The 23506-nt window shown below is 33.3% G+C and overlaps 4 protein-coding genes across 5 annotated transcripts; 3 read left to right on the top strand and 1 right to left on the bottom strand.

Moving 5' to 3' along the window:
- Positions 1 to 78: 78 nt before the first annotated feature.
- LOC108842785 (uncharacterized) lies at positions 79 to 3397 on the bottom strand. The gene is made up of 7 exons (XM_018615809.2): positions 3169 to 3397; positions 2823 to 3023; positions 2585 to 2707; positions 2451 to 2488; positions 2281 to 2380; positions 537 to 2206; positions 79 to 462 (listed from the first exon to the last, which is right to left on the bottom strand). Exons 1-7 carry the CDS (start codon positions 3238 to 3240, stop codon positions 249 to 251), a joined length of 2418 nt encoding a protein of 805 aa, XP_018471311.2. The 5' UTR covers positions 3241 to 3397; the 3' UTR covers positions 79 to 248.
- A 2029-nt stretch (positions 3398 to 5426) lies between these two features.
- LOC108836119 (putative FBD-associated F-box protein At5g56700) lies at positions 5427 to 7482 on the top strand. The gene is given in 5 exon segments (XM_057002712.1): positions 5427 to 5686; positions 5780 to 6748; positions 6828 to 6965; positions 7056 to 7199; positions 7201 to 7482. Coding segments are annotated over 4 exon segments (1221 nt in total). The 5' UTR covers positions 5427 to 5686; positions 5780 to 5860; the 3' UTR covers positions 7252 to 7482.
- A 565-nt stretch (positions 7483 to 8047) lies between these two features.
- On the top strand, positions 8048 to 16194 carry LOC108836120 (transmembrane ascorbate ferrireductase 1-like). 2 transcript variants are annotated; one of them, XM_057002713.1, is made up of 5 exons: positions 8075 to 8279; positions 8444 to 8492; positions 8604 to 8803; positions 14648 to 14747; positions 15991 to 16194. In XM_057002713.1, the coding sequence occupies exons 1-5, from the start codon at positions 8136 to 8138 to the stop codon at positions 16167 to 16169; spliced, it is 672 nt and encodes a 223-aa protein (XP_056858693.1). In that variant the 5' UTR covers positions 8075 to 8135; the 3' UTR covers positions 16170 to 16194. The 2 variants fall into 2 exon arrangements, with proteins under 2 accessions (XP_018464822.2, XP_056858693.1); XM_018609320.2 differs by lacking the exons at positions 14648 to 14747; positions 15991 to 16194 and adding an exon at positions 10358 to 10826 and having other exon boundaries at positions 8048 to 8279.
- A 57-nt stretch (positions 16195 to 16251) lies between these two features.
- LOC108841321 (E3 ubiquitin-protein ligase BIG BROTHER-like) lies at positions 16252 to 17605 on the top strand. The gene is made up of 4 exons (XM_057002715.1): positions 16252 to 16365; positions 16509 to 16660; positions 16912 to 17023; positions 17173 to 17605. Exons 1-4 carry the CDS (start codon positions 16270 to 16272, stop codon positions 17206 to 17208), a joined length of 396 nt encoding a protein of 131 aa, XP_056858695.1. The 5' UTR covers positions 16252 to 16269; the 3' UTR covers positions 17209 to 17605.
- The last annotated feature ends 5901 nt before the right edge of the window (positions 17606 to 23506 follow it).

Raw genomic sequence — 23506 nt, forward strand, 5'->3', positions numbered from 1 at the left:
CATTCTTATACGCAGGACACAGCCATATAAGATAATTGGGTTTATATAATCTTTTAGAGACAAAATGAATTTGAGAAAGATATAAAAAAAACAGTGATTTCTTGACAAAGTAGAAAGTAATGTTTTTATGAGAGAAACGAATTCTATTAACAACACAACCTCATATATAAAGTTATTCTTCGTCAATGTATATGATGTTACAAACAAACAATTTTGTATTAGCAATACAAAACAACTAAAACAACTTCTTACCGTTTCTTGAGGTTTCTGACAGCCATCACAAGCTCTTGTCTTTCTCCTTCAACCTCTGCAAATCTCAAGCTTATCTCTGAATACCTCTCTTCCATCTCTTTCAACTCTCTCTCCATTGAACTGTTTTTGTTCTTACAATACGCCAATTCGTCTGATAGCTTCGCTAGATTCTCCTCTTTCTTCCCATTCTCCTGTGCCCTTGCTTCCATCCTGTTTAATAATTTGTCAATATGTTAGAATAATCTTAACAACAAGAAGTTAAAATCTAAACACTTGTGTTATACCTTGCATCTAGGATCTTAGTCATCTCCTCTTCTTTCCTCCTGATATCTACTTTCAAGTTTGACACTTGTTTCCTCAGCTCCTCGTTCTCCATTTTCTCTTGAACAAAGCTGTTCTGTAACTCACTGTACTGCACGCTTAGACCTTCCACTTCTCTCTTCAGATTCCCAAGCCTGGTCTCCTTCTCATCGTTCGAACTCTTACTAAGACTCAACTCTCTCTTCGCTCTCTCCGCTTCCTCTTTAGCCAAAGCAAACTCATCTCTCTCTTTCCTCAACTCTCGCACCATCTTCTCCCTTTCACCAGCCGCTGCATCGGCCTCGTCTCTCATCTTAGTGAGCTTCAGGACCTCTCCTTCCAGCATCTCCACTTTCATCGACAGAGCTTCCTTCTTCTCTTCCATCTCTCTGTGCGCTTTCTCTTGCATCTCCTCTAGATTCCTCTTCTGCAGACGGAGGTTCTCCGCTTCGGCTGTCAGGTTATCATGCTCGCTCAGCTTCGACTCCATCTCTAGAGAAAGCCTCTTGCACTTCTCCTGAAGCCGCTCTGCTGCTATAGCGTTCTTCCACCTCGTTTTCCTCAGATTCTCCTCTGCTCTGATGGCTCTCTGCTCTTGCTCCGTCTTCTCCCTCATCATCGTCTCCATATCTTCCTCGAAGGCACGTGCTTGTTCCTCCAGCTCTTTCTTTAACTCCTTCACCTCGCTCTCCAGTTCAGAGTACTCCAGCGATTGCTGCTTCAGTCTGCCTTCCAAGATCTCTATCTGAGACTCCAATTCTTCGTCTCCTCCTTCTACATGTTTGTGATTCTCCTCCTTTAAAGACTCGTACTCTCGAGTAAGCTCATCCAGCAGAACCTCCTGCTCTTCGTTCTTTCTCCTGTAAGAGTCAACCTCCCATTCCAACTCTTCAATCTGTTGCTTCAGCTTATCCATCTCTTCACTATCCCTATCTTCTTCAACCTTCTTAGCCTCTTCTAGTGACCTACTCAGAGAAGCTATCTCGTTCTTTTTCTCCTCCAGCAACTCGTTGAGATCTCTCACAGCAAGAATCAGATTGGAGTTGGACTCTTGCGTCCTCTGCAGCTGCAGCTTAAGGTTACCGTTCAAATCCTTCTCGCAGCTCAGCTCATCTCTAATCTCCTCAATCATATTGCTCGAATCCTCGCTGACGCATCTCAACCTGCTCTCAGCGTCAGCTTCGTCTCTGCTCTTCTCCGCCCTGAGCTTCTCGCATTCCTCCAGAGCTCCGTCTCTTTCTCCCTTGAGAAAGCTAACTTCCTTGGACAGTTCTTGTATCCGTTTGCTCTCCTTCGCCGCCTGTTTCCTTAAAGACTGCTTCTCCAGCTCTGATAGCTCTGACTGCCTCCTCAGAGCTTCCAACTCCATCTTTAGCTTCTCGACGGGGTCGCTTGAATCCGTGGAGAATATTCCTCTTTGGAAGGTGTTCTCGGGACTGTTTCTTGACTCGACGTAGCTTTCGTCTGAGGTTGAACTAGCTGACCAGTCCGTGTTTGACCTCCTGTGACCGTTTTGGGTTGCGGGAACTGAGTTGTGACGTTGAGGCAGGCGTGCATTCCCCCCATCCATCCACCCTGATTCACCAATGGAATCAAAGGAACCTCCTCCTATACCACCAACGTTCTTAGCCGTGTTTGCATTCACGCTCCTTTCCTGTAAAATCATTACCAAAACGTTCAAATTCTCAAAGGACTTTGAGAGACAGATTTTAACTATCTGAACCTTACATCTTCTTGGTTATACCCCTCAAGGTCATCATTGCTAGGTAGACTTCTGAAGCTATCCTCATTGGAGTGTGATTGCAAGTCTTTATTTTCCTCAGTAAGTCTGCAAAAGTTTTGCTAAGTCAACAAGAATCTCTTAACTGATAATTAGATATACAAAACTGTTTTTTTACCTTGAATCATTTGCTCCTTGGATCCTCTCAATTGTTATCTGCATTCACCAACACACACAAACATCTTTACTTAATAATCTTTCAACCTTCTCAATACACATCAGATAAAGAGAAGAGAAGAGAGAATGATTTACATTTAAAACAGCACCAGAGTTGGCAAACTTAAGAGGTAAAGAGACAGTCAACGGCTCTGCTTCCGTAAGAAAATCTGCAAAATCAATCGACGCTTCTCCCAAAAATCCAGATTTTGAAGAACCCTGAAAAACCATTTTTTGACAAAAAAAAAAAGCTCAAAAAGTCTTCTCTTTTTTTTTTCCTTTCTTCACAAGAACTATAAAAAAAGACATTAATTGTTGAATTCATTCTACTCACTGTTGCAACAACGAAATGGTAAATCTTTTCACGAACAATCCCAGATTTGGGCTCTTTAATCATTTTCACTGAGACGTAGATTGGATTCTCCCATGAACAGATCCCTTCCTTAACCTCAGCTTTCTCCAGCTTAAAGGTTGGCTTCCCAACATCATCAGGTACCAATGAGATCATCAAAGCTGCTTTCTTCAGCTTTGGTACCTTCTCACATTAAAAAAAAAAGTTTACATTTTTAGTTCTCCACATTCATATATACAAAAGCAAATCTTGAAACTTTGACAGATCTAAGTCAAAACCCATTGTCTGAATATTGGGTTTTTATTTTTAAAGAGACAAAAACACACACCTGAGTTGCCTGAAACTGAAGCTTGAACACAGCTTTGATCTTGTTCTTGTCGTTCCTCCATGACTTAAACATTGTTTTTTTCTCTCTCGAGAAAAACCAAAACCTTCACCCGAGAAATAAGAAGGAAAGATGTTTTTTTTCTTCTGATCTGTTATCAGTTTTGGAAGAATGTAGGGAGGAAGAAAACAAAACACAGAAACTGATTTTACAGTCTGTGTGTCCACTTTACTTGTAGAATATAAAGGTTGATTGCTACACTTTTCAATATAAAACTTAATGAGTGAGATATAAGTAGATTCCATTTAATTTTTTTCTTACTTGTTCTTTTACTTTTATGGGTTGATTGAGTAGGAAATTAACTTTTATTTGTTTAATGTTTGAGTGAAAAGTGCCTTTCTTTTTAATGCAGTAAGGCATATGTAATGTAGGTGTTTTTCTATGGGTCCTTCAATTTTAATAGACACCCCAACCTCTCTTTAATTGCTTGTGTGATTTCCAAAATCTTTTGCCTGTAATAAATCTCATTAGGTGAAGGGTTTAAATCTAAAAATCAAAAGAAAAATATAGATGTTATTTTGTTTATACGATATAAAATGTTTTGATATCTTAAAATTAGTTTTATTATAATTTGTTTGTTCAGCTACTTTTAATTATAACTTTAATGATTAGTTGAATTATTTAATTTATATATTATAATAATAGTTTTAAAGGAAAATATATTTCTTAATTTTTAGGGTTTTATCAAAATATTATCTGTATTTTAAAACAGAAAAGAGTTTGTAATAAGCCGTATACAGAATTTATCTTGTCAAGCTAGTTAAAAAGGTAAAATATATACAAGGGTGAGGAGTAAATATGTTTACGGATTCTAATTGTGAAATTATTAGTCTAGTAAAACGACGTGATCGTTTGGGTTTATTGAGCATTGCGACATTATTGATACTATAGGTGGCGCCACAGCAAGAAAAAAACAGCAACACCTTTTTCTTCATTCTGCATGCCACATCCTCGTCATGATCCATTAAGCATGATGTTACCCCATACAGCTGTCCACACTATAGAATATATGTATGCTACAGAAAAAAAAACTATATTTATATTATATGTATTCATGCATTCCCTTGCAACTTCATTATTCCATTACTAATACAATCTTTTACAAGTTTATTATTTTTTTAGAGATATTAGGCTTTTCTGGTTCTATCACTTTAATAAACCATAATAAATCTGATTATTATTTGAAAGTGAATATCAGTTTTAACACTGATTTATTTTATTATAAATTACGAGAATTATTAAAAGTAAATTTTAATTAAAACTGACAAATACACCTTTATACGAAGATTATTACGAATGCTATATTGAGCGGCATTAGTTTTACTTAGACCATGATATAAATTTTATGTACAGTTCTTTTTAATTAATCTGTATAATTAATAATAAATCATGTTTTTAGGACTCATAATTTCTATTTTAGTATATAAGTATCACAGAACTTTTAATTAAACTACTGGATTAAAAAAATACGAAATTGAAATCATTAGTTTTATTAAACAGTGATTTCAAACAAGGAAACCTGATATTATTGAAATCGAACCAACACAAAATTAAAGATTTTTGATCTTTGTGATTAAAAATGATTAGAGGCTGGAGTAGACGTATATAAAAATGGCGAAAGTATTGGAAGCACATGAAGACATGTGCAGCAACACACTGTCCCTCTCTTGAATGCACTCATTTTCTTTGTCTCCTATTTTTGTTTTTTTTAATTTCTTCCATTTCTTAATATTCGGTTATCAGTCAACAAGATCTTTTTAAAACCCGGTCCATAATTTCTTCGATTAGGTCCAGAACATATTTGCAACAGTACCATTGCCCTTGCCCATTGGTAGTAATAATACAAAAAGGGAATTAAAGGTTATTAACTTTACATATGGAGAAAAGACATATCTTCATTGGGCCCCCCTTGGTTGTTAAGCTTTTGTGACAAAATGTCAAATAACCCGTAAATATATGCGAAATTGCATTCATATACATGAAAATTTTCAATAATTAGCTCAATGAAGATGGAACTGTACACCTTTTTAAAAAATCAATCCAGTCCCTACGTCTATACCTACGAGCAGCTGACAAGAAGATTGGCCGAAAAAATCCATATGAAGTAGTTGACACCAAAAACTCATTATTGCTCATGTGTTTTCTTTTCACCATTAGAAGCCCACTTCTCCCTTCTAATGGCGCAGGCCCAAGCCCACTAGGATTTAGATAGATCATATCAGTTAGATGGGGTGAGTGGTGGCGACTGTTGTCTCGACGGCAAGAACAAAGCTCCTCGAATTGGAGAAAAACATCTCCTTTTCTTATTCTAACCCTCTGTCTCGGTTCGGAAGCGAAATGGACACACATTGTCGTAAAGTGCCTTCTCTGTTCTCCGAGCATTTCTGATTTTATCTCTTAATCACGGTTCCAGAGTGAAAAATCGAGCCTTTCTAGGGTTTTGCGCTGTTCCAGCTTTCAGGTAGAGATTTGTCTGTGTGGCTGTATTTTCTTCACTTAATATTACTTCTAGTTCGGTTGTTTACAGACATTTGTTTTCTTGTTTTTTTTCCAGGATTGAAAGAAGTGTCTTGTTTCAGACAATATCCAACTTTGTTAACTGGCAAAACAGTATCTTTAACTGTTTGTAAAGGGTATGGACAAAATCAGCAGACTCTCTGATGACTTGCTGGTTAAGATACTATCCTTCGTTCCGACAAGAGTAGCCGTATCCACCAGCGTTCTGTCTAAGCGATGGAAGTCTCTCTGGATGTGGGTGCCTACCCTCGAATACGACGATATGGAAGACATCACCGACAACTATCTCTCAAAGTCAACCCCTTCGTTCCCGAGGTATCGAGTCTCCGTCCACGAGAACCTCCTTTCGCACAGAGCTCCCACCATAGAAACCCTCCTCCTCAAGTTCTGTCTCGGATCGCTTCAGCCCGAGGATATCAAACAATGGGTCACCATCGCTGTCTCTCGCTGCGTGCGAGCGCTGAGCATCACCTGTCTCTCCGACTCCGAGCCCGTCAGTGCCTTGCCGAGTAGCTTGTACACCTGCGAAACCCTAGCGGCTCTGAAACTCGACGGAGACAGGATCCTCGTCGATGTTCCTCCGACGGCTTCTCGTCTCCCTTCCTTGACGACGTTGCAGCTCTTATGCGTGACGTACTCCGACGAAGATTCTCTCCGGTTGTTTCTATCGTACTGCCCTGTTCTGGAAGATCTGGTGATCGAACGAGATAGCGCGGACGACAATGTCAAAGGGTTGGTTGTTGTTGTCCCGTCATTGCTGAGGTTTTCCTTGAAGGTAGACGGTGGATGTTCTTATGATGATGAGTCTGTGATAGATACTCCTTCTTTGGTGTATTTCAAAGTTGAGGATTACAGAGATAGAGACAGTAACTCCTATTCGATTAAGGATATGCCTAAACTGGAAGAGGCGGATATCGCCGTTAAGTATGAGCTCCACGTGTTTCTCGAATCAGTCACATCTGTCAAAAGTCTTTCAATAAAAGTATTGTTCAACAATGAAGAAGAGGTAATATTTCAATCTATTCGCAATCAGTTTTTTTTTTCTTGAGAATTTATTATAATTTTTGTCATTTGTGTGTGTGCAGTCTATGTACTGTTCTTGTATTGTCTTCAATCAGCTCCAACGCCTGAAGCTAAGTATATGCAATGACGATTGGTCAAAGTTACTTTTCCGGTTGCTCAAAGATTCTCCTAAACTGCGAGTCCTCAATCTCGACTGTGCTGTAAGTTTTATTTCCCTGGCTCTCTTATAAAGCACTGTGTGGTGTGTAATCTTTTAACTCTCTTTCTCTTTCTCTCTCTGTCTTTTCTAGTCTCGGTACCGACGCTTTGACGAGTACGATCGGATTAGCCGGGACAGTGAATGGAGCGTGATTCCGAACTGTCTGTTGAAGACTCTTGAAACTTTCGAGTTTAAAGGGTGCATGGGAAGACCAGAACAGAGAGATTTCTTGTGTTTTTTTCTTTAAGAATGCTCGTTGCCTCAAATCTACATCAATCTTGCGCTAATCTTGTGATGTTCCACAACAGAGTATGGATCTTAGATCTGTTTTGTTGTTTTTGTTATTTTCACTATGGATGTCAGGTTTGTATTGGAGTATGGATGTTAGGTTTGTTTTGTTGTCAAGGAATTAGTAAAATTTGTAGTGTGACTTGCGACTCAAGCCATGTATTAGAGAACATACCCAACTCAGGTTGGGTTTCTTTCATTTAAATGAATTTTATTTCCTCTGTTTCTAATTTTTGTTGTATTCTTTTGTACTCATCATCTCTTAAATGGTCATATCTTCGTTGGGCCACTTAGATTTTTGGTTAGGCTTCATTGGGCAACATTGTAAAAGTTTCTCTCATTCAAACACTTCCCACTGTAACTTCACAAATAATTGAGTAGACCGTTCAATACAATGGATGTAGAGCTTACGGCTGTTGGGGGAATAAACTTGATGACTAGAGAAACTTGCTGCAAATCAAATCCCAGTAGCATTGCGTTCCAAAAGTTATTCTCTTTGAGTCTAGGCCTAAGGTCTTTCTTTTAAATAACTGGGCTGGGCTCTAATAGGTTAAATTTTGAGCCTGTAAAGTGTAAACAGAATCAATGGCATGTTACGTAAATTCTTCAACCGTTGACTGGTTTGCACAACAACGTGCGGGGGTTAGTAGATAGTCAGATACAATGGTCACGAATGCGTTCATCCAACGGTCACAAATACACAGCACGGTTGAATACAAAAATAAGTTAATTAACGGCAAGTAGCATGTGCGTATTACTGTTAGCCCAAGTCCAATACAACAAAGTGGATAAAAACCAAAAAAAAAGTCTTTAAAGACTGTCAAGAAGATTTCAGGTTCTTCTATCATTTCTCGGACAACAAAGAAGATTATAAAGACCAAACATGTCTGTCGGAATAAACTCCAGGATGGTGGCGTTTGTGGTACACGCGCTCGCCGTCGTCGCCTCGGTGATGGTGTTTGTTTGGTCAATATGTTACAGAGGTGGATTTGCGTGGGAATCTACCAACAAGACCCTTATCTTCAATGTAAGCTCTTCCTCTATCTCCTTCTCTCGTTGATTAATTTCTCAAAGTTCCTCTAGTGATTTTGTCTCATCTAACAAGAATGACATTTGTATTTTTGGTTTTCATGCCCAATATTAATCCATTCTTATTTTTAGTAATTATTGTTTTTAATGATCTTTATCTAGCTTCATCCTGTTTTGACGCTTATCAGCTTAGTAATACTGGGAGGCGAAGGTAAAAAAACAACAATAAGAGGTTTATAAGAAACACAAATAAACAAAAAGATGATATTGTATCTTATTTATGTAGTCTGAAATTGTGTTTTGTTTTGTCTAAAAATATCAGCAATTATAAGTTACAAATCGCTTCCATTTGAGAAACGAGCGAACAAATTGATCCACCTTGTTCTCCACGCAATCGCCATTGTTCTCGGAATCTTGGGAATCTATGCTGCTTTCAAGCACCATAACGAGAAACACATCCCAAATCTCTATACTATCCATTCTTGGGTTGGTATTGGTGTCATTGTCCTTTACTCTCTCCAGGTAAAAATAAATAAAGAATCTTTAAACCAAGAACAATCTTTTGAATGCAAAAAGGGAAAATTCCTTAAAAATATACGTACTGAATTTATTTTGCTGAAAAAATACACAAACTTTTTTGGCTTCCTAAAAAATACACAAACTAATTTCGATTGTCCATAAAATACACGAATTTTTGAATTTTGAAGGTTTCACACCTCGATTTTAACGGTGTAAACAGTGACTAACAGAATAGTAAGACGCCGTTAGACGCCGTTAACTCTAATTAAAAAGTTCATGTATTTTATAGACAACCAAAATTAGTTCGTGTATTTTTTGGGAAGCTTAAAAAGTTCGTGTATTTTTCAGCAAAGTTAATTTAGTATATATATTTTTAAGGAATTTTCAAATGGAGTTTGAATATTTCATATACTATTCAGAGGCTAAATATCTGGACCCAATACATATCCAAAATTTTATATTTGAAAACTTTCGGTTTAGTTTTGGACCGAATATTTTCGGATCAAATCCGGCTAAAATATCTAGACCTAATCTTGACATTTTAGCCGGATTCAAAAACTTGGATTGGAACTGACCCGAAAATATTCGGTCCAAAACCAAACCGAAAGTTTACAAGTATTTGTTGGGTCCAAAACTCTTCCACTTGAAAGAATTGAAACCAAAATGAACTGATCCGAATAGATATGGGCCTAATAAAATCGACACGAATAGATTCAATCCGACAAGATCTTTCTGCTAACAATTTTGTTATTATTTTTGCAATATTTTTTAGTTTTGTTTTTGTAACAGAAACATTTTTAATTAATATGAAACTTTCAATGTAAAATTTAGAGTTGTTTGTGAATTTTTAGATATATATGATAGATTTCGACTAAATTGGACTAAACAAATATTTGTAAACTTTTGGTTTGGTTTTGGACAGAATATTTTTGGGTCAGTTCCGATTCAAGTTTTTGAATTCGGCTAAAATGTCTAGATATTTTACAAATATAAAATTTCGGATCTGTATCATGTGATAGAGAATGTGTTTTTTTTTCAGGTCTTTGGGTCGGGTTTAGGCCGTTTTTTCCGGATATGGATCTTTCAGATCGAAAATATTTGGTCCAAAACCAAACCGAAAGTTTACAAATATAAAATTTTAGATATGTATTGGGTCCATATATTTAGCCTCTGAATAGTATATGAAATATCCAAACTCCATTTGAAAATTCCTTAAAAATACACATACTAAATTAACTTTGCTGAAAAAATACACGAACTTTTTAGGCTTCCCGAAAAATACACGAATTAATTTTGGTTGTCCATAAAATACATGAACTTTTTAATCAGAGTTAACGGCGTCTTACTATTCTGTTAGTCACTGTTTACACCGTTAAAATCGAGGTGTGAAACCTTCAAATTCAAAAGTTCGTGTATTTTATGGACAATCAAAATTAGTTTGTGTATTTTTTGGGAAGCCAAAAAAGTTTGTGTATTTTTTCAGTAAAAGAAATTCAGTCTGTGTATTTTTAAGGAATTTTCCCATGCAAAAATGAACTTTTTTTTTTAACTTTGCAGTGGCTGTATAGCTTTATTGTTTACTTCTTCCCAGGAAGATCATCAACTCTCAGAAGGGAATTTCTTCCATGGCACATTTTCCTTGGTGTCTTTGTTTATGTTCTTGCAGTTGGAAACTCGGTTTTAGGGTTTCTTGAAAAGCTAACTTTCTTGGAAAAGTCAGGGCTTGACAAGTTTGGATCAGAAGCATTCCATGGATCCATGGCTATTATCACTATTCTGTTTGGTACTTTTGTGCTACTCATTGTTTACTCCAAGGCTCCTCCTTCAGATGAAGAAGATAACTATAGTTACTCAGCAATATGACCTCTTCAATTTTACTTTCCTTTGAAGTTTTTTTTTTTTTTTTTAACCTAATAACGCCACTTTCTTCTGTCAGAAATTTTCTAGTATGTCTTCAAACTTTAATTTCTTTAATAAATAATATTTTTTGTTCGGTCTCGGTGAACCGATCGGGTTTGAAATTAAACCGTAATATCTAAATATTAAACTAAAATCTGAAAATGGTTAAAATGAAAAAAAAAACTGATATGGATTTCTTTTTAACTAAAACTAAAAATATATTTATGCAACGCTATAGCTGGGCTCGTAGGTCGACCTCAGCCATGGTAGCCAAAGATTACTCATGCTCACTTCTAATCATTGTAACGTAGTATTTTTTGCTAAATTGTAAATATCATTTCACAGAAATTAAAGTTTTGGTTACAAGATAAGTTGCATCCATGGTCTGCTTTAACAGCCATTCTGATTTTTAGGAGCCGTAAAAATTTCTAAAAAAATCCCTAAGAATCTAACAAGTTAACTCAAAGCTTTCCAAGAAAATGGAGAGCACGAACTAACTAAATTTCTAGGACAAGATACAACAATATAGAGCTCCTATAACCAAAGCACTTCTTGCAAAGTTGGACAGACCTGCAAAGCAAGAGTATAGACTGAGAGGATGTTCCGTCGAACTCACCGAAGTGGCTCCAACAGCTTCAACGGCGATGGCTGGCTCTCACCCCGGGGCACTGCTGGAGGAAGACATCAAACAGAACGAACTCCTAGCTATCTCGACGAAGAGCTAAACGTAACCCCAAGACTACACCGCATGACAAGGAAGCACAAGTTACGGTCAAGCGCAGGCGGTATAATCAGCCTCCATCCGGCCACGCGACACATAAGAACGGCAAGGTCACTGGTGCTACAAAGAACTCACTGTCGGAGCAAAGTTTAACAGGAAATGAAGCACAGAGGAAGTAGAAACTCCCTGAGACAGACATTTCAACCGGTAAAAGAAAGTCTTCGCCTTTTTGCAAGTGACGCCGAGATAAAGGGATGTCCTCAAAGCCCTAATGGACAGCATCGGTAGCAAGAAGAAGAAAACAAACGAGAAATGGGAAACGCCATGGTTGTTGATTCTCGAACTAAGGATTAGAGGTTCTCAGTGGGTTACCTCAGAACCACTTTTCACTCAATCAGAGTGGAGAAACTCTATGAAAACCTTGGATAAAATGTTAGAAGAAACCAACTGGAGCGAGACAACATGTGCAGGAACGGCGACGGTAGCTACGCGTCTGATGTTCCGGCGGTCTCGGATCTTAAAGCTGACCCAGCTTCGAGCGCAGTCGGCGACTAACAAGAGACCCAAGGCCCGGAAAGTAACCCAGACTTCTCTCGCCTCGCCGGTGTTCCAGAGGAATCCAAAAACGCCTTTGAATCCCGTCTATCCAGTGGAGAAAACAACCGGATCCAGAGCCACTGCGCAAGGAGGAAAGAGGAGAGTGGATTAACAAAGGGGTGAGGCGAAGGTGGACAAAGCGGGAGTCTCGTGGGCCCTCTCACGACGCCAGACGGCGACAGAGAGGCTAAGCAGGGGCGGAGATTGGGTTCGAAGAGTCTTAGGGTTTGAGAGAAAAAATTTAGGGGCGCGTTGGGTCACGCGCGTTTATGCTGGCTCAGCTTTTTAGTAACGTAGTTTTGATTATCACCTTTTTATAGCGCCAAACAATTAGAGTAAAATAAAATGGGATTATAATGTATGTATTGGTTCGTACATTCTAGTTTTAGTTATCTGCTTATATAATTGAAAGTGAATAACTGTCGATTCCCGTGTTCTATGTTTAAGAATCTCTCTTATAGGTTTTGTAGTCGAAATCTAAGTTATATATTAAAATACCTTTAAATATAGAAAAAAACTTCTTTTACTGAAGACAGGAAAAGGGACAAGACTTGGGTTCATCCCCTGCGGTGAACCTTTAAATTCACCACTTGACTTATAACCAATCAAAGTGACATGTGGATAATTAAAAAAAAAGCATTAAACATATTTAAAAATAGCTAAAAAAGAATAATGTCAATTCTAAACTCTAAATATTAATTTCTAAACCCCAAACATTAATTCCTATATTCAAACTCTATACCCTAAACTTAAATCCTAAACCCTAAACTCATATCCTAAACCCTAAACCCAAATCCTATACCTTAAATCCAAACCGTAAACCTTAAATCTAAACCCTAGATCCAAATGCTAGACCCTAAACCCAAACCGTATACCCTAAAACCAAATTCTAAACCCTAAACCCAAACCGTAAACCCTTAGGGTTTATGATTTGGGTTTATGATTTAGGATTTGGGTTTAGAGTATATGGTTTGGGTTTAGGGTCTATGATTTGGGTTTAAGATATAAAATTTAGATTTAGGGTTTACGGTTTGGGTTTAGGGTTTAGGGATTAGGGTTTAGAGTATATAGTTTGGGTTTAGGGTCTAGCATTTGGATATAGGATTTGGGTTTAGGGTCTAGGATTTGGGTTTAGCGTATACAGTTTGAGTTTAGGATTTAGGATTTAGATTTAGGATTTAGTATTTGAGTTTAGGGTATAGGGTTTGGATTTAGGAATTAATGTTTAGGGTTTAGAAATTAAGATTTAAGATTTAGTATTGGCATTATTCTTTTTTTAGCTATTTTTAAATATGTTTAATATTTTTTTTTTAATTATCCACATGTCACTTTGATTAGTCATAAATCAAGTGGTGAATTTAAAGGTTCACCACAGAGGGTGAACCCAAGTCTTGTCCCAGGAAGAAAGCATGATCCATAGATCAAATCATTTGAACATGTGAAGAAGACTAACTCTAAGCAAGAAAAATTGTTTCATGGATTAATTATCTCCAACACATAAAGAGTCCAATTGGGATTTTAACTTTGATTGCTTTAGAAGCTTTGGCTTATTTCTAAAGTTTTTAAAGTCTAACTTTTTTACCAATCAGACTTGCTTTCTAAAGTCCTATTCTTAATAAAATTCAAAGCCAAAGTAACTAACTTTACTCTTAATGTGACTTGTTTTTCTCAAAGCCACAAACTTAGGCTTTTAGCAATTTCTAAAATCATTTTAATTTTTTTAAAAGCCAAAAGTTTTAATAGCAAACCTAAAATTAAAAGTCTCAACAGTAAAACTCTTGAAAGTCATAATAACAATCAGACCCATAATATTGATGGTTCAGTCACTGAGACTAATGATATATTTTACTTCAAATATATTGTTTACTTATAGTATTAAAGTTTCTTGTAAAATTTTATTTTCTTTATAATGTTAATGTTTGTTACAAAAAGTTAAAACCAAAAGTAACATGTTCTACAGAACATATTTGTATTAATTTTATTTTGCTTACCAAACAAAGAAACTAGTTTTATTTTACCAAAAAAAATATATTTAAACCTAATAATAGAATTTAGATACAGAGTAGTAAAAAAAATATTAAAATTTAATTTTAGATAATAACTGCAAACTTGTTTGAATTTTTTTTAGAAATAATCGTATTGAAACTAATGGGGTTGATCCAACCATTAAAATGATTACTTTGTGGTGGAGAAAAATGATAAAGTTATCAAATGAAAGAGTTAATCCATCAAAAGTTAATAAATAGTTGAATCAATTTAAATTAAAATAGATTGAATCAATTAAAATTAATTAAAAAATAAACCAGTTAAAATTAACAAAATATTATCAATGAATAGCATACTAAATTTGAATTTTACGTTATAAGAAGTTTAGAACACGTAATATCAATGTAATTAATGAAGTTTACATGCTGTAATTCTCCTTTGGTCACGGACACATGAAGCAAATTCTTGTGGCATGCTAGTTACCTCTTTAATTGATCTAATCCATACCGATACTCACCAAAAATAACTCTCGTTAAAAGCTTTCGGATTTCATCATGACATGTTTAACTGAGTTTTGAATTTTGAAATAAACAATAAAATTTTATTGAAAAATAGTAAAACAAACAAAAATGCAACCGAACCAGGTGGAAATTGATGGAGCTTTGGCAGCGTCTCTGCTGTATGATGATTCTGAATTGACAAGTTGTGATACAGTTACATTAAGGCAGATTCAACAGCAACAAGGTAAATCATTCATAATCTTTGTTGTAATGACTGTTTGATGTATTGCTTTTGATATATGGCCGAATTAGCTTAAATGACATAAACTAAAACTACTTAAAATTTAAATAATTGTTATAAGAAACAAAATAAGAGGCATAAAGAGTAAATACAATAAAACTGTTAAAATTTATATATTAAGATCTTTATGTGCTATTAATATTATACACGAGATTTGAATTAATTTAAATTTAAGAATTTATATACATATTTCAATATACATTAGTAAAAAAATTGAAATATTAGATATGTACTAACTAATTACATTTATTGTAGCCAAATCACAAATATTTCTCCATTTAATTCTATATTATACAAGATTCTGATATAAGTTGGTATACATCTAGTATATAACTCGTTGTACAAAATCAAGAGGTGTATATATGAAACTTTTTTTTTTGCTAAAAGATTTTGTATATATGAAACTTCTAAATTCTTATTATGTCTTGTTGATATCCTAGCTACTACCAAAAGTATCTTTCAAAAAGACTATACTATAGTATTTGTAAAAAAGGTGCGAATCTTTATATATACATGTATGTGTATATATATATATACATTTATATATATATATATATATATATATGTGTGTGTGTGTGTTTGTAATTAACACAATACATAAAAACAATCATAATTGACATTAGTGATCGATGTTTCATGATCCTTAATTACCCTAACTTTCTGTCACACTAAAATATATGTTTTCAGTTTAAGAATTTTATATAATAATTTGATATAATTAAGATATGTGATGTTTGTTATACAATTAGAATAAACTGTTTTGTGTCGCAAAATTCAAAGAAGTTCATGTGCACTCTTCATTACATGACCATGTAGAACTTGCAAGACCTAAAAATCTGATACTATTATAGAATTAGGTTTTTTTTTTGCCAAAATGTGAATTTCATAGTTGATATGAGAAGAATTAAGTAATATGTAATATCTGTGTTGTTAGATGTAGGATCCCTTTACAGGTACACTTGTATATATATATATATATCAATATATCAATCTTCACTCATCAGCTAATGTGAGTTCTTGACGTTGGTTGAAATTTCACAACTCTGAGTTTGTGGTATTTTGTAATATAATTAATTAATTATTTTTTTATTCCTTCCTTCTAAACATATTTTATATGTAATAAATTGAAATCAAATGTTGTATCACTTAACTTGATATTCTTTTCAAACATATTTTCATCTTGTAGTGATGATTCCTCCGTGTATGGTTTGTCCAACTGAGTGTCCTCAGCGATTTGTCTGTCCGTACTGTCCTGTTCCGTATCCTCACGGCCATGATACTCTGCCATTTGTTTGCCTGTACTGTCCCGTTCCATATTTTCACGTCCATGATTACCCTCCGGTAGTAGTAATGACTATATCGTAAACGTTTGTTTGTTTTTAAACTCTACGAAGAAACACATTAATTTACCGCAAAATATTATTTTCTTATAATGTTTTAGTGTAGAGAAGCATTTACTGGCCATATGTATGGTAATAGCTCCACAGACATGTATAGACGTAGTTTCTCGGATATAGGGTCAAGTAGTGGACACGCTGATTCCGAAAATATGACCGTGGAGGTAATCGCAATGACAAACCGAAAATTTAATGCATACTAGCTCCTATTCCATGATATAATCTAATATATATGTATATATAGATCGATACACTTATCAAAAAAAAATTGATCGATACCCCTAACTTTTGTTCTATCGGTGAGCAGGTAGTGAATGAGTTAATAGAACCAGTGGGAGACGTCAATAGAGGACTGCCTCAATCAAAAGTCTCCCGATTACCAACTCATAAGTATGGAGAAACGCCCAAATGCAGGTGGTGGTGGGAAAAGAAAAAGAAGTTTGTCGCAGATGATTCACAGTACGTTCATATCACTATATATTCTTCAACCTGTACATATAATTTTACCGCAACTTCTGTACATATATATACAGCTTGCTGGTCCTCGTTTATATTTTTTATTGTGTATTGATTTACTCTACCAATATCATGCATTATTAATCCATATAAGAAATTGATAGTTTTGGTTAAAATATATTACATATACAAGTTTTGGTTTAGACCATATGCCTTTAGTTTTAGTTTGATATAGTTTTGGGATGATGTTATAGGTGTTCGATATGCCTAATCGACTTTGAGAAGGGAGATAGATTAACCACATTGACCCCTTGTAATCATATCTACCATACAGATTGCATTTCAGAGTGGTTGAAAAAAAGCACGGTATGAACATAAATTCAGTTTAGATTTTCATTTCAGTATATATATAAACATGCTACGTTGGCAGAACTGAAAGTTACTTTATATTTATTTTAAACAGAATTGAAAGTTACATATCTAAAAACTAATGCAATTTATTATTGTTTATGCAGGTATGCTGTGTGTGCAAACGCAAGGTCTATTGTTAAGGTGTTAAATAGTAATTTATCACCAAATAAAATCATGAAACTCGAAAAATTATCATCCATGGTGGAAATTTCTTCTTTTTTTTTTCTTTCTATTTATCGTATTTTAATATTTAAATGTGTTCACTAAGTAACTATATAAAGAATTGTTGTGCATATGATGTGAACATGTTAGAAATATAGCAAAATATGTCAAACCAGATAAGTCAAAACTTTGAAACATAAAATGAAAATGCAAGAAAAAATATAGTAATATAATTTACAGTATAGATAATTAAACGAGTTTTTACTTTTGTTATATTAGAAAATCAAAAGAATTGAAGCGTTGGTTCGACACACCAATCATATCTACTACATTTTCTCAGTGACCAAAATTCTTAGTTCTGAGGCTGATCCAGATCGCACCATATATATATATATATATATATATATATATATATATATATATATATATATATATATATATATATATATTTACTAGAACCTAATTTGTAATCTAATTAACTAGAATGCATTAACAATCAAATTTAATTATCTCATATATTCATGTAACATTAATTTTCTGTTACAGTGATAAGATAACTTACATTCAGGGTCGGCCCTGAAATTTTAGGGACCATAGACCAGTTAAGAGGAAATTTAATAATTTGGAGACTGAAATTTTTTTTATACAAATTTGAAGGCTTATATCCATATAATTTTTTTCAAAAATTTCAAAGACTTGAGGCAAATGTTTCATTAGGCTTGACTCAAGGCTGGTCCTGCTTACATTCATGCCACCAGGAGCGGCTGAACCATATAAGATGCGGAGAGCGAATGCACATGCAATAAGCTTACAGAAGAGAACATGTTCTTGTATCGCTCTTTGTAGAAAGCTCGACCATTGAGAGAAATTATACACACAAATCATAGAATGAGAAGAGGCGTTCCTCAACGGAACCGGGAAAAGTGTACTTAACTATACATAAAATACTGTTCTTCTCGATTAAATTTAACATTTCTATTCTGTCGTATTAGTCCGTAATAATGGCACAGTGAATCTTTTTTCCTCAGTCCACAGTGAAAAACGTAGGAGTAGTGCTAACATTTAATCGCAAAGGAAATGAAATTCAGCAAAAAGAAGATTATACAATGGAAGTAAAGAGGTCAACTATTCCAAAAGAAAATGGAATAAACACAATATATGGCATGTTTATATTCTGTTGAATATTAATGTTTGAATTGAATAATACTCTCTCCGTTTCTAAAAGATGATTGTTTTGAAAAAAAAAAATTGTTTCTAAAAGATGGTTGTTTTATATTTTCTAAAAAAATTGTAAACTTTAAGAAAATTAATTGGTTTTATTAGATTACTATTAGCCAAAAATTATTGAAAATTGAAAATTACAGAAAACAATAAATTTATTATAGTGATTTAATGTATTTTTTTAATATGTGTGAAAACGCTAAAAATACTATCTTTTAAAAACAGAGAGAGTAAACATTAACTATATTATACGATTCTTCTATATTTGGTAATCGGATTTCGGTCATCATTAAACTGTATCCACAACATTAGGTAGGTCAGAGCGTTTGGGTACTCAGTCGGATTTGGCTAGGATATTTCATATTTTGGGTATTTCAGTATATGATTCTAGAACCTGTTTATGTATATATTTTTTACATCAGGTGGGATTCAGATATTTCATATTTTAAAAATTAATAGGTTGAACGATTAATAGGTTTGAAAACAAAAATTTTAAAATACAAAACACTAATTTGTTTTTTTTTATTTCTAAAAATTTGAATGCAACATTTGTTAATACACGAAACAAGAAGTTTAACATGCATTTTAAGTGAATAGTAAATCATTTTGTCTACAACTATATGTATATTATATGATATTGAACCATGTACAATATCAATATAAATATTTTGAATAAAATGATAGAAGTAAATTAAAAATATAGGTTAACTATACATATGTTTGGTTATCTTCGAATATTTGTTCGGGTTTAGACTCCAATTATCCAACTTTTTCTAATTCAATATTCGTTATGGTATTTTACTATTTTGGTTTGGGTTTTTCAGGTCAGATTCGGGTATCGACTAAATATCCAACCCTAATATTCGGGGTAAAGTATATTTTTAGATCCTTGATACGAATTTCTAGCTTTTGCGAGAAACCTAACCATCTCAAAGTCTTTATAAATATGTATTCAAGGGTTTTTATTAGACCATCTCCAATGTATTTCTCTATTTTTACTTCTAAAATAGAGGAATTCTATAATAGAGATGAGTTTTACTCCAATGTATTTCTCTAAAATAGAGATCTCTAAAATATAGAGTAAAATATAGAGGAATGCTATTTCTTCCTCTATAAATAGAGGAAAAAATAGCAATCTCTATTTTAGAGGTGAAAATAGAGGTGGGTTGGAGTGGTTTTAACTCTAAATGCTATTATAGAGGAGAAAATAGGGGTGTGTTGGAGATGCTCTTAGAAAAATCACAAACTTCACGATGGCTTCTAATAAGAAACTCTCTCCGATTAAAAATTTAAGTTATAAAATAAAATATTTAAATATAGACAATCGATGCTTTTAAATTATTTTTATGTCAACCAATATAAAGGATTTACACGTCTTTTAAAATTCAAATATATTTAAATGAATACAAATTTTGAAAACATATATTATTAGACATTATTATGTATTTATAAATTCTTTGTGTTATTTTACAATTAATACAGAATAAATATTAATGAAGATTTTATTGAGTATATAATCATATAAGTGTCGTTTTCGGTTTTCAATGCAAAATTTATTGATAATATTCTATATTCTATTTTTTATTGGTTGATATCTGGTTAGTTGTATTGGTAATAGTGTTTTTATTTTGGAAATATGTAAAATTAAAAGTTTTCTTAATCTGTGTGCATAAATTTAGAACGACAAGTAATATGAAACGGAGGGAGTAATATATTGTAAGAGAAGTATGATCATGATGTCACTCCACTATGACCAGTACAAAGTATGTGAGAAACATATTTTATTTTAAAATAGACAATATATATCATGAATACACTATAATAATGAAAGTATTATGCAATTAGATATTTATATCATCTTTAAATTATAACAAAAATATTACATCCGGTGTTTTTAGTACATACTTAAATCAATAAATATTTCATACGTAATGACCTAAGACCAGGTCGATCTTGAAAATGTGAAAACCCAACATAATTAAGAATTAGAATCATTTTAAATTAATAATCAGTTTTAAATAAACAAAATGAAATCTTGGTAATATATTAAAACTGAAGTTGGAAAATAATGAACATTACATTCAGTAAAAGAGAATTAATGAACATTACATGCTCATTTAGTCACGAGAACATGACACAAATTCTTACATCGTGCTACCTCTTTAATTGATCTAATTAATATCATTAATCACACCAAAAATAACTCTTACTAAAAAAACTCCGGGGTTCTATAAAATGGTTAAGTGATGATGGAATGATTGTGGCCTAATTTCTTTTTAGTTTTTGACGATCTTTCAGTTTGTATATTTTTCCTTTATAAATTAAACAAACGAAAATGCACCCAATTAACCAGTTAGAGATTGATGAAGCTTTGGCAGCGTCTCTGTTGTATGATGATCCTGAATCGACAATTTCCGATGAAGTTACTGCAAGGCAGATTCAACGACGAGAACAAGGTAAACCGTTAAAAGGTTTGTTATAATATAAACACATACGTATAGTGCTTTTTGTTTTCAGCTAACCTTGATTTAGTATAATTATATATTTTGTAGTTCCAAAATTATGTAGACGCTTGTATGATTTCTTTGGTTTCTGATTATGCAATCATCAATTATTAATTAATATTTTAAGTTATTACATACTGTCAAATTGCTAGACGATTAGTTAGGGTATTTCCAACCCAACTCCATTTTTTCCTCCAAAATGGAGTAAAAGTGAGTTTGTAGTAGAAAATGCTCCAACCCCACTCCATTTCTCACTCCATAATGGAGTTTACTCCATAAATGGAGTAATCTAATTTTTTTTGTTCATCACTCTATTATGGAATGAGAAATGGAGTGGGGTTGGAGCATTTTTACTCCATAATCACTTTTACTCCATTTTAGAGAAAAAAAATGATGTTTTACATTGGAGATGCTCTTATGACCATCTATTTTTTTGTTGTTACAAAATTATGTAGAAGCCTCTCTAATTTCTGATGAAAAGCTGGCAAAAGAATGGCAAGATATGGAAGGTAATTTTGTTAGTCTAAATTAAAATCACAGTTTGTAAGTTAATGTCTCAATTTGCTTGTGTTGTAAAAGAATCAAACCATCCTTTTCTTAATTTAATCTTACCCAAAATGCTATAAACTGAATATTAATTCCAGTTTGAAAGTACAATAACTGAAAATTCATGTTCCTAAAAATTATTTGAGATCTGTGTATGTCATGATGTTTTGATTTGCATCTCTATTTGATTAATTGATTCCTTACAAAATTTGGCTAAATGTAGGCTATCCTCAAATTTCTCTAAGTGATGACGAAAAATATGCTAAAATGTTGCAAGAAGAAGAATGTATGTTTTTCTTATCGCTGTTTAGATTATTTTATTTGTCGAACACAAGTTTTAAAATATAGGTTGGAGGTGTTGTACAATTGTATTTCTTGTTGTTGTTGATGTATTCTAATATGATCTGTATTATCCCAAGATATGGAAAATCATGGTTCTCCAACGGACAACGTAAATCAAATTATCAATCAATTCCAAGACATGGAAGGTATCAAACGCATTTCAGCATCATGTATATAAGTTGTAAAGTAATATAGAAATAGTATAAATATGCATTTTGTTTTTAATTTGTAGTGAATCGTTCGCTCACCCATCACCGTGGAAGTTCATCACACCAACAAAGTCATGTTGGGGGTTCCATAGATACTTCATCTCACAGTTTTCAGTCTCCTCCTAGTGGTGATATTGATCCTGACAATATGACTTATGAGGTATTTAAAAAATAATGATAATGTTTTTTTTTTTTGAAAAAGGGCTTAATAATGATAATGTTACTTGACGTTTTTAATAGTACATAAGTAACTGAATGATTTAGGAGATGTCATACTTCTGGTTAGGAACTGAATGAATTAGGAGAATCAATTGGATCGGTCAAAAAAGGATTAGCCAAGAGTAGAATCGATAAAATACCATCTCATAAGTTTGGCGCGACTTCGTGGTTTAGGAAGAAAGTTTCTTCTAGCTCCGGAGAAACTGAGTAAGAATATTTTTTATTGTTTTATTGTTTCGTTTATGAAACTATGAATAGTTTATCTATATATATTATCTGTTATTCTTTAATATTTTGATTACAGAATAAATATTCTTCTTATTCAGTATATTTTTATTTTTACAAAGGAACAAATATATCATTAACCAAAACTATATTTTAAAACCTCTGATAATTAATTTTAATTCAGATAATATATTTCATATAAATAAAACTGAGAACTCGAAAAAATTAAGACTCATTTTAGATATAGAGAATTTTCTTTTTGCATCATTTTTTTTCAATGGTAAATATATAAGCTTGGGCTGGGATTCTTATTGGTTTGTATTGGTTTTGAGGAATATTGAAGGTGTTCGATATGTCTTATTGAATTCAAGAAAGGAGATACGATATCGACTTTGCCATGTGCTCATATCTATCATAAGGAATGCATTTCCCACTGGTTGGAGGAAAACAAGGTATACACATAATTAATTTTGACTATTTTGTCTAGATAAATCTATATGTTTTATATTAAATACTGGAAGATGCTTTTAAAATAACAATAACTAGATTTTGACCCGCGCTTTTGAAGCGCGGGATATCTTACGATGAAAAATTTCACTAATAACTTAACAAATATTTTGGTAATTTTAAAGAGTGTGTATTTAAAATATTTTTGCTTCAAATCAGTGTTTTTAAATTCAACCCGATTGTGACAATACCGGTTAATCCGGAGATCTGACAATTCAATTTATGTTTTCAAAATATTCATATTAAAAATCACTAAAACCCGAGACTAACCGATTGAACTGATGGATGACCGATATGTAATCTAATTGGATTTAAATTGTAATAGTTTCATAATTTGTAATCTTATAATCCAAATTTTAAAGTTCATTATTTGGCAATTTATGAAATTATGACGTTTCTACAAAATGATAGATATAAAATAACTAAGATTACTTATTGTATTGTTTGGAAACATTGATAGTAGTATAAAAATATATTGTTTAGAAACATTGATAGTAGTATAA

The sequence above is a fragment of the Raphanus sativus genome, chromosome 2, assembly GCF_000801105.2.
Source record: "Raphanus sativus cultivar WK10039 chromosome 2, ASM80110v3, whole genome shotgun sequence".
NCBI lineage: Eukaryota > Viridiplantae > Streptophyta > Magnoliopsida > Brassicales > Brassicaceae > Raphanus > Raphanus sativus.

Bases quoted from the DNA above. Each gene is read 5' to 3' on its own strand.
- LOC108842785 (XM_018615809.2), bottom strand. From the start codon at position 3,240: ATGTTTAAGTCATGGAGGAACGACAAGAACAAGATCAAAGCTGTGTTC. The intron at 2,381-2,450 runs GTAAAAAAACAG...AAACTTTTGCAG, and splicing joins CAAGGAGCAAATGATTCAAG to ACTTACTGAGGAAAATAAAG. The intron at 463-536 runs GTATAACACAAG...ATTATTAAACAG, and splicing joins ACTAAGATCCTAGATGCAAG to GATGGAAGCAAGGGCACAGG.
- LOC108841321 (XM_057002715.1), top strand. From the start codon at position 16,270: ATGTATGGTAATAGCTCCACAGACATGTATAGACGTAGTTTCTCGGAT. The intron at 16,661-16,911 runs GTACGTTCATAT...ATGATGTTATAG, and splicing joins TTTGTCGCAGATGATTCACA to GTGTTCGATATGCCTAATCG. The intron at 17,024-17,172 runs GTATGAACATAA...TTGTTTATGCAG, and splicing joins AGTGGTTGAAAAAAAGCACG to GTATGCTGTGTGTGCAAACG.
- LOC108836120 (XM_018609320.2), top strand. From the start codon at position 8,136: ATGTCTGTCGGAATAAACTCCAGGATGGTGGCGTTTGTGGTACACGCG. The intron at 8,280-8,443 runs GTAAGCTCTTCC...ATCTTTATCTAG, and splicing joins ACAAGACCCTTATCTTCAAT to CTTCATCCTGTTTTGACGCT. The intron at 8,804-10,357 runs GTAAAAATAAAT...TTAACTTTGCAG, and splicing joins TTGTCCTTTACTCTCTCCAG to TGGCTGTATAGCTTTATTGT.